Source organism: Papio anubis, chromosome 9, assembly GCF_008728515.1.
Source record: "Papio anubis isolate 15944 chromosome 9, Panubis1.0, whole genome shotgun sequence".
NCBI classification, from domain to species: domain Eukaryota; kingdom Metazoa; phylum Chordata; class Mammalia; order Primates; family Cercopithecidae; genus Papio; species Papio anubis.
The window spans coordinates 47,689,400-47,699,717 of NC_044984.1; the positions used below are offsets into that span (position 1 = coordinate 47,689,400).

The window sequence follows — 10,318 nt, forward strand, 5'->3', positions numbered from 1 at the left end:
TCTTCTTCTTGCCTCAAGTCCCTCTGTGCTGACTCTGCTCCTTCTTTTCCCTGATCCTTTTCCTTAGGCCACCTCACCCGCAACTGGGTTCCACCCAAATCCTTGAGGGGGATGCTCCAGGTGAGCCCGCTGCATGTGGCCGTGCAGAGTGTTCAGTGCACAGGTACACCCTGCCAGGAGACAAGGAGGAGGCTGCCTCTCTGCAATTTGTTTAAAGGCCCCACAGGTTAGCTGTGACCCTGGCATCCATACCTCCTGCCCCATGCCTCTCCCAAGCTCCAGCCCTGCTCTCCTAGCTGCTCGCAGAATAGTTCCCTAAACACTGCTGGCGAACCTGCCCAGCCTAGGCCAGGAAAGAGGCTGACCGAAACAGGGCCGGTTGACTGGATGATCTGGAGATAGGTTCTTGGCCACTCTGCTCTTCCATTTCAGCCCCCTTTTCAAAGACTCAGTCTTAGCCAACCTGCCTTGAGCACAGGTTAGATGGAAAAAAATAGTGGTGAGCAGGGAGCAGAAGGATGGAAAGTAGTGAGGGCAAAAGAACAAGGGGGCTGGGAAGAAAAGGAACAAATGGGGCATAGCAGAAGGAGGGGAGGTCAGTTGGCTTCTCAGCTGCCAAAGCTCTTCCAGGCATGTGATCTCATTTGGTTCTCATGAAAACTCTCGAAGTGGATATTACTCTTATTCTCATTCTACATCTGAGGAGAGACCAGGCTAGTAAAGGCTGCTGAAGATCACTAAGCCAGAAGGGGGGAATATTATGAAATATTGAAATATTTCATTATTTCATAGAGACAGGGTCTCGTTATACTGCCCAGGCTGGTCTCAAATTCCTGGCTTAAGCGATTCTCCCACCTCAACCTCCCAAAGTGCTGGGATTACAGGCATGAGCCACCTGGCCGAATCTGGGTCTTTTGACACCAAATGCCCTGTTCATCCCTTTGCCCTCCCCTAATCTCTGGGTGGATTTGAGTGAAGTGATAGGCTGGGGGGTATGGCATTGGGATACTGGGGTTGCACCTGGGGAGAAGCCAACAGCACCAGGGTCAGAAGGGGCAAAGGACATAAGCACAGGCAAGGCCATTCCTGGTGGGAGCTGGGCCAGGGAGCTGAGGGGCTCCTAGAAGGGCCAGGTTCCCCGACTTCTCTGAGCTTCAGTGCCTGGAGGTTCCTGGGCAGCCACATGCTTCTCAGAGCTGACCGTTCCTCTTCCTTTATCGTTGGAGAATAATCGGTTGGGTTCGAAGCAATGACACTAAGTGTCAGCGCATTCCTCGACTGTCCCACCCCTGGGGGAGAGGGCCTGGCCCAAGCCCTGAGAATCTCTCCCCACCTCCACAGGCAGTGCCAGGGACTCCAAATAGGGTGCTGAAATTCCAGAAGTCTTGATATCAGACTGGGTCCTGCACCCAGCTGCCACCCGCATCTTCCGCCTGCCCCACAGCTGCCTCTGAAGCCTGTACCCTTGCCCCCACCTCCTGTCTCTCTGCAGGTTACCTGACTGCACATTCTGATGACCCCCACTGACCTCTCCTAGCACCCCGTGTTTATTAATTACTTAAACCTAAAGTATTTACAGAGCTCCACCTATGTGCCGGATGTAGGGCTGGGCACAAGGATTCCCATTCTGCCCCAGATTCCTTTTCCTTTGACTTCCACCCCAGATCTCCCTGTCTCAACAGCTCTGCCCCTAACTCAGCAGCCCTGGGATTTCTCCTGTGGGAGGCCCCCCTGCATGGGTGCACCCTCCACTGACAGTAGCTGAAGGGAGCCCAGGGGAGCCTCCGAGGCGATCCCCTCCTCCCTCCAGCCCACCCCACCACAGGGCCTTCTCACTGTCTCCAACACAGTGGAGTCACCCTCAGTCTTTGAAGAAGAGGATGGGAATCGATCTCTCCCTGTTTTGTGTATAGACCCCATCCTTACACCTCAGTTGCTGTTCCAAACACCTCCCTCCTCCAGGCTGAGCAAGGCATTTCCAGCTTAAACGTTAAAGCAAAGGCGGAAGGACTGCAGGCCCTCCAATCCTCCCTGATCCTCTCATCTCCCCACCACCTAGTTTCCCCAGAGCCATCAGCTCTAGCCCTTTGTGGGAGAATGTGGAGGGGGCGGAAAGAGCTGACCCACCCCTATCAGGTCATCTCTGAGTCTAGTCTGAAATTAAACCTGCCTCGCAGGTTCCCACTCCCCTTCTGCTCGACGAAGGAATGCAGGACTGATGGTGGGTGGAGAACCATTTCCCCTCCTTCCGGATTCCCCCCTGTCGGGGCTCATTACTCTTCGTGTCTGTGCTGGGAGCTTCTCACCCTCTCCTGGGACTGTCCTCACAATCACACCATCCCCCTTTCCACCTTGCTTCCCATCCCCACCCCAGAACCCTAGTAGTGCTGGGAATCTGGGGGCCAAGACTTTCACCCCAGGTCTCTGAGAGACTCTGTGACAAAGTGAAAAAGCCCTGAGCCACAGAGGAATCTGGAAGTGATGGGAAGGGGCAGGCTGGTGCTGGAAGCCCGAGGTCGGTATTTGCCCCATGCTGCAAGAAGTCAGGAATGCGGCCATCGACATCAGTAGGAGAGATAAGGTCTAGCTGGCAGCTCTCCCTCTCCAGCCCCCACGCTGCACCTCCACAGGTCCCAGAAGCTTCCTAGCAGTTGGGGTGGGGCAGGGATCAGACAAGGACCTGGGAATGAGCTTGGAAAAAAATTCTAGAATCTGGTTTGATTGCTGGTAGAACTCAAAGTGCCCCAGGGTTTTTAAGTGACTCAGAGAGACAGACTTCAAACCCCTTGAGCCCGTCTTTCTAATTAAATTGACCCCTCTATCTGCCCTCCTGGATGTACTGAAGCCTTCCTTACTTTGAAGGAAGGCTCCAATACAAATAATTAGTATTTGTTTGATGAATGAGTGAGTGATAATTTACATTTACATCCACTGCCACCCGAGGAAATAGACTGGACAGGTCTTACTGTTTTCCTTGTACAAGTGAAGAAACTGAAGTTCAGAGTTAGGTGATTTCCCCAAGGTTACACAGCTAGCAAAGTACCCGGGCTGTCTGACTTAAATCTTAGCAATAACAGTAAAAGGTAGTAGGTTGCTTGTTGAATCCACATACTTTATTATAAAATTCTGCACAACTTGACAATTCTGGAATTCAGTGGGGGAATGTAAAGGTGAAAGCAAGAGAGACCCCTCTGACTGGAACCTCTTACCTCCCAGAAGCCTTGTATGCAAAACCAGTGGGTATTCATTTGTACGTTATTTTGCATCCTGTTTGCCTCCCAGCCATCAGTAGGCCCTGGCCTTCCCTGGCCAGCTTCCACCCTGACCCATCCCCTGGCTGGCTCCCATTGAGCACTGTGGGGCTCTCCCCACCATTAGGTGACAGATCAGGAACAATCCAGGGTCAGGCTCTTTATCTGTGCTGTGCCTCCCACCTGGCAGGTCCACTGGTCAGGCTCTGCCAGAGTCCCTTCTCTCCCAGGCCTACCCTACTGTTTGTCCTCCCCTTTCCCCTCAGCTGACAGCCAGATAAGAATCAACAGGTCCACTCCAGAGCAAAGAACAGAGCCAAACGTGTCATACCAGGAGCTGCCAGAAAAACAAGCTGCTGGAGCTGACGATCTTGAAGGCCCAACACCTAGGGGGTTCACCCCAACACTTCATTCAGTAGAGATGGTCATTCAGCTTCAGGGGGCAGGCAGCATGAAAGCCTCCCTACCTCCATCCTTCTCACACAGAGGCTGGGGAGAGCGTCCTGGAGGATGCAGTCCCCTGGGGCCAGGCTTCAAATCCAGACAGCCTTACAAGAGGGGACAGGGAAAGGAATGGCCAAGATAAAAGTCCTAGTAAAGAGGGAAGGGGCACTGGCCACCAGGGCTGGGTCGCTGCTATGGTGGTCCTAGGAGTGCCTGCCTGTCCTCTCAGGCTCCGTGCGATGTGGAACACATTACTTTTATTTTATTATTTATTTATTTATTCATTTTGAGTCACAGTTTCACTCCTGGTTGCCCAGGCTGAGGTACAATGGCACGATCTTGGCTCACTGCAACCTCTGCCTCCTGGGTTCAAGCGATTCTCCTGCCTCAGCCTCCTGAGTAGCTGGGATTACTGGCACGCGCCACTGTGCCTGGCTAATTTTTGTATTTTTGGTAGAGACAGGATTTCACCATGTTAGCCAGGCTGGTCTCAAATTTTTTTTTTTTTTTCTCTTTTTTGAGACAGAGTCTCGCTCTGTTGTCTACGCTGGAGTGCAGTGGCATCGAACTCTTGACCTCAGGTGATCCACCCGCCCCGGCCTCCCAAAGTGCTAGGATTACAGTCATGAGCCACCATGCCCGGCGATGTGGAACACATTAACATCTCCGTGAGAGATTTTTGGTCTCTTTTGTCACCGCCCTTCTCTCCCAGCTCCTAGAACTGGGCCTGGCTCACAGTAGGTGCTAAATGCATACTGGTTGAATTGTAAATGCTCAGGATTTTTTTAACTAAGGATGCAGGAAAGGTGATATACGGGTGTGCAGAAGTCAGGACGCATTCCCTGTCCAAATCACAGTGTTCCACTGAGGCAATGCCCCTGGGAGTGAGGTCGGGAGAGGGGAGGGAGATGGAGGGGGCTCAGAGACTGGGTTTGTTTTGGGGAGTCTGCACCTATTTGCTGAGTGAATGTATGTGTGTGTGCATTTGAGAGCACACCTCTGTGTGATTCGGGTGTGAGTGTGTGTTAGGAAACGTGGGCAGGCGGGGGAGTGTTTGGGAGCCAGGTGCAGCTGGGGTATGAGTGTGTAAACCAGCAGCTGTGAGGCTCGGCATTGCTTCTCCTCCTCTTCTCCAGCTCCCAGCCTTTCTTCCCCCGGACTCCTGGAGTTCCAGGATGCCCCCAAGATCCCCTCCGCAGGTGGATAATTTGGGCTGCAGGTTGAGGACAGCTAGAGGGACTCACAGGTCATTCCATCCGCATATCACCAGATCCCCAAATTTCTTTTTCTTTTTTTTTTCTTTTCTTTTTTTTTTTGAGACGGAGTCTCACTCTGTCGCCAGGCTGGAGTGCAGTGGCGCGATCTCGGCTGACTGCAACCTCCGTCTCACGGGTTCAAGCGATTCCCCTTCCTCAGCCTCTCAAGTAGCTGGAACTACAGGCGTGCACCATCACGTCCGGCTAATTTTTTGTATTTTAGTAGAGAGGGGGTTTCACCATGTTGGCTAGGATGGTCTCGATCTCCTGACCTCGTGATCGGCCCGCCTCGGCCTCCCAAAGTGCGAGGATTACAGGCATGAGCCACTGCGCCCGGCCAAGACTCCCAAATTTCAAACTCGCCAGCACCTCCTCCACCTGGGGGAGAAGGGCATAATAACGTCATTTCCTGCCCTGAAAGCAGCCTCGAGGTCCAGCAACACCTGCTGCCCGTGTCCGTGCCCTGTTGGCCACCGCGTTTCTGGGGGATGAGCGGGGCTTGGCAGAGCTGCGCGGAGGGCGCAGGGGTGGGGCCTGGGGCGGGGCGGCCCGGGGCGGAGGGCGCGGGCTCGGCGCGGTCCACCTGTGGCTCCGGCTTCCGAAGCGGCTCCAGGGCGGGGGCGGGGCCTCTCTCTGCGATATAACTCGGGTCGCGCGGGCCGCCACCTTCGTCGGCAAAGCCTGAGTCCTGTCGTCTCGCCTTCCTCTCATACAGCATGAGCTTCACCACTCGCTCCACCTTCTCTACCAACTACCGGTCCCTGGGCTCTGTCCAGGCGCCCAGCTACGGTGCCCGGCCGGTCAGCAGCGCGGCCAGTGTCTATGCAGGCGCCGGGGGTTCTGGTTCCCGGATCTCCGTGTCCCGCTCCACCAGCTTCCGGGGCGGCATGGGGTCCGGGGGCCTGGCCTCAGGGATGGCCGGGGGTCTGGCAGGAATGGGAGGCATCCAGAACGAGAAGGAGACCATGCAAAGCCTGAACGACCGCCTGGCCTCTTACCTGGACAGAGTGAGGAGCCTGGAGACCGAGAACCGGAGGCTGGAGAGCAAAATCCGGGAGCACTTGGAGAAGAAGGGACCCCAGGTCAGAGACTGGAGCCATTACTTCAAGATCATCGAGGACCTGAGGGCTCAGGTAAGGGGTGGGAGGGACCTCAATTCCCAGTCTTGTCTGATCCTCAAATTACACACTCCTTTGCCTCTTTCCCTCATTCCGTATCCACCCCAACCCCTACTCCACCGGGAGGGGTTGGGCATACGTGGATTTCCATCCACTCTCCTAGCCACAGTGTGCCCTAGAGCAGCAGCTAGGCATGGGAGGGCTCTTTCCCAGGAGAGAGGGGGAAGGGGACAGGGTTGAGAGCTTTACAGAAGAAGTGGACAGCATGGAGGGAGGTGAGGAAAGTCCTGTAAAGAGGAGACACTGGCTCTGGCGGAGTGGGGACTATTGGAGGGTTAAGCGGATGTGGCTAAAGCTGAGTCATCTCGGAGTAAACAGAAGGCCTTCCTTTGGGAGGAGCCAATCCAGGGTGTAGGGGGCCCAGAGTGACCAGGTGCACTAGGGAAAAAATGCCAGGAGAGGGCCAGAAAGAAGACTTGTGAGTAGCGGCTCACTTCTGGGCAGGCAGGCCAGCCAGCTAGCCAGCCTGCTGAGGCTTCCCAAGAAGGGCAGAGTGCTGGGATCTGGGAATCCAGAAAAGGAGGGAATGGGTGGGGCTAGATGAAAAGGGATAGGTGTCCAGGGAGAGTCTCTGGCTATTCCTGGGACCAGGAAGTTTTCACTAGGATACATAACACTTTCTACACACTCAGCCCACCCATCCCTGACTTTCTATTCATGGAGCAACCTCTCTCGACAATCCCCCTAGATCTTCGCAAATACTGTGGACAATGCCCGCATCGTTCTGCAGATTGACAATGCCCGTCTTGCTGCTGATGACTTTAGAGTCAAGTAAGTTGAGGGGGCTAGGGAGCTGGGGGTCCAGGGGTGGAGCTAAGAAGGATCTGCTCCCCAGGCTGGGTCAGGTAGGGGCTCACAGTGGGATCCTGTTTAGGTGTGGGTGGATGAGAATCGGCATCCGTCAGTGTATTCATTTATTCATTTGTATAACCTCGTTTAAGAATACTGTCCTCATGGCCGGGCACAGTGGCTCACGCCTGTAATCCCAGCACTTTGAGAGGCTGAGGTAGGCAGATCACCTGAGGTCGGGAGTTTGAGACCAGCCTGACCAACATGGAGAAACCCCGTCTCTACTAAAAATACAAAATTAGCCGGGCATGGTAGTGCATGCCTGTAATCGCAGCTACTTGGGAGGCTGAGGCAGGAGAATCGCTTGGACCCGGGAGGCAGAGGTTGCAGTGAACCAAGATTGCACCGTTGCACTCGAGCCTGGGCGACAAGAGCAAAACTCCATCTCAAAAAAAAAGAATACTGTCCTCCAAGTGCCAAGAATGGTGCTCAGGGGATTACCACCTAATTGCTGACTCAAGTTGCTGGTTCGCAATGGGCATAGAATTGCTCTTAGTAGGTGGCACTAGTTGAGAAGGTTCTGGATCAGAGATAGTGGCCCCTCTGATCACCTCCACTCCTACAGGTATGAGACAGAGCTGGCCATGCGCCAGTCTGTGGAGAATGACATCCATGGGCTCCGCAAGGTCATTGATGACACCAATGTCACTCGACTGCAGCTGGAGACAGAGATCGAGGCTCTCAAGGAGGAGCTGCTCTTCATGAAGAAGAACCACGAAGAGGCAAGCAGGGGCCAGTGGCCAGGCCAGGGATTGAGGGGCCATGACAAGTCTGGGTGGGAGAATAGACAGGACAAGCCACCTGCAAGTAGCCTTGCTAAGAAGTTTAGAAATAGCAGCCTGGGCTCTTCTTAATGAGACCATTCTGATGAAGAGCATTCTCAGGGGGTCAAGTACACCCTGGCTCACCTGAATTACAGGTCAAAGTGATGTGGGTTAGAGAATGAGATGAGAACGGAAGTAGAAGCAGCTAACACTAGGAGCTGGGGGTGATAGAGGAATGAGAGCAGGTGGAGTTGGCAGTGCTTCCTAAAAGATGGTAGAAGGAGCAGGTTTGTGAAGGGAAGGGTGGATGAAGGGACAGGGTGAAGTTAGGAGAGAGAAACCGTCAGTGAGTAGGTGGCATTTCTACCCACTGGAGTAGAAAGGCCAGAACTGGCATTGCCCTGAGTGCAAGCCAAGGGGTTCCTCCTGTCTTTTCTCCAACTGTAGGCCTCCTAGGAGAGGCAATCACAGACGAAGGACCTTGTTGGAGCTCTGACCCTGAACCCTCCTCACTTTTTCCCCTGTCACCTTTAGGAAGTAAAAGGCCTACAAGCCCAGATTGCCAGCTCTGGGTTGACCGTGGAGGTAGATGCCCCCAAATCTCAGGACCTCGCCAAGATCATGGCAGACATCCGGGCCCAATATGACGAGCTGGCTCGGAAGAACCGAGAGGAGCTAGACAAGTACTGGTCTCAGCAGGTGCGTGAGGGGAAAGGATGGCTGCCAAGGTGTGGGAGGGAGGCAGACAGGGAATGAGGGGCCTGATGGACTGTCCCCACCCTGCAGATTGAGGAGAGCACCACAGTGGTCACCACACAGTCCGCCGAGGTTGGAGCTGCTGAGACGACGCTCACAGAGCTGAGACGTACAGTTCAGTCCTTGGAGATCGACCTGGACTCCATGAGAAATCTGGTGAGTGCCTTCACATCACCCACTCAGCTCCTCCTTCACTTGTCTCAACCCAAATCCTATCCCTCCCATCATGAGTTCCTTTAGCTCAGAGTCAGTTTCCTCTTTGCATTTCCCACCACTTCTACCCCTTACGCCAGTACTTGGCACACAGCACATGCCCAAAAAAGTTTCCGAAAGTGAAGGGATGAGCAGTCCTGGGACTCTGAGTGCACCCTGCCCCTCCTCCTTGTGCCCCTGCAGAAGGCCAGCTTGGAGAACAGCCTGAGGGAGGTGGAGGCCCGCTACGCCCTACAGATGGAGCAGCTCAATGGGATCCTGCTGCACCTGGAGTCAGAGCTGGCACAGACCCGGGCAGAGGGACAGCGACAGGCCCAGGAGTATGAGGCCCTGTTGAACATCAAGGTCAAGCTGGAAGCTGAGATCGCCACCTACCGCCGCCTGCTGGAAGATGGCGAGGAATTCAAGTGAGTGGGGCTCTCCTACCCACACATGCTGGGATCAAGAGATCACTTCTCTCAGAGCAAATGAAGTTTGGCCTTGGGTTTCCCTTTTCTGGAGGAAGAGGCTGAGGGGGATTTGGAGATAAAGGTAGAGGTCAGGAGGCTTTTTCCCTCTACCTTTCTTGTCTCCCTTCTCCACGGGACTGTTTATAACTTGGGCTTGGTGTTCTGTTACAGTCTTGGTGATGCCTTGGACAGCAGCAACTCCATGCAAACCATCCAAAAGACCACCACCCGCCGGATAGTGGATGGCAAAGTGGTGTCTGAGACCAACGACACCAAAGTTCTGAGGCATTAAGCCAGCAGAAGCAGGGTACCCTTTGGGGAGCAGGAGGCCAATAAAAAGTTCAGAGTTCATTGGATGTCACTTTTTCTTCTTTTGGCTGTTTTCATTGCGCACAAATGCCCTAACCCAACAGTCCCATCTCTGATCCAGCAGAAACCACCTCTGACCCCTGAGGGTTTCATATAGATTGGGGTGTAGAAGGAAGAGGGCTCTGTATTCTTGGAAACACTTCTCAGAGACAGAGGAGGGAGCGGTAGATGTGATGGGTCACAGGCAGTGGGGATCCCTCCAAGGGAATTGTGGAATCTTTGCCTTGAAGCAGTCTGGTGTTCATAAGGTCCCTGACTGATCATTAGCAGAAGTCTGAACCAAAGGAGGAAATTAGGCCAAAGACAGAGGACAGAGGAGACAGACACATCTGGCCCTATCCTACCCTGCTGCTTTGCATCCTTGGCCCACTGCCCAGGGCTTCCCACCCACAGTTTTTTCCTCCAACCCCAGGCCATACTCATTCTCCAAACCTATGGTGCCCTAAACTCTGTTCATTCACTCAGTGGAGATAAGATTTTTAGGGTGCTAGAGGTCTGGCTAGAAGTTGAGTAAATGATCATGGAAGTTCCCATTTAGGAAAGAGGTGCCCCTGAGTAAGCACCCATAGGTAAGGATGGGCATCTTAAAGCTAACCGAGGCTGGGCACAGTGGCTCACACCCATAATCCCAGCAGTGCCACCACACCCGGCTAATTTTTGAATTTTTCATAGAGTTGGGATTTCACTATGTTGCCCAGGCTAGTCTGGAACTCCTGGCCTCAAGTGATCCTCCCGCTTGTACTCTTTGGAGTGACTAGATGTCACCTTGTGTCTTCCTTGGCTGCTTTC

At 53.9% G+C, this 10,318-nt stretch overlaps 1 protein-coding gene across 1 annotated transcript; it reads left to right on the forward strand.

The window, feature by feature from the left end:
- Positions 1-5,564: 5,564 nt before the first annotated feature.
- Positions 5,565-9,521, forward strand: KRT18 (keratin 18). Its single transcript, XM_003906438.4, has 7 exons — positions 5,565-6,084; positions 6,818-6,900; positions 7,544-7,700; positions 8,277-8,441; positions 8,529-8,654; positions 8,895-9,118; positions 9,332-9,521. Exons 1-7 carry the CDS (start codon positions 5,668-5,670, stop codon positions 9,450-9,452), a joined length of 1,293 nt encoding a protein of 430 aa, XP_003906487.1. The 5' UTR covers positions 5,565-5,667; the 3' UTR covers positions 9,453-9,521.
- The last annotated feature ends 797 nt before the right edge of the window (positions 9,522-10,318 follow it).

Bases quoted from the DNA above. Each gene is read 5' to 3' on its own strand.
- KRT18 (XM_003906438.4), top strand. From the start codon at position 5,668: ATGAGCTTCACCACTCGCTCCACCTTCTCTACCAACTACCGGTCCCTG. The intron at 6,901-7,543 runs GTAAGTTGAGGG...CCACTCCTACAG, and splicing joins GCTGATGACTTTAGAGTCAA to GTATGAGACAGAGCTGGCCA. The intron at 7,701-8,276 runs GCAAGCAGGGGC...TGTCACCTTTAG, and splicing joins TGAAGAAGAACCACGAAGAG to GAAGTAAAAGGCCTACAAGC.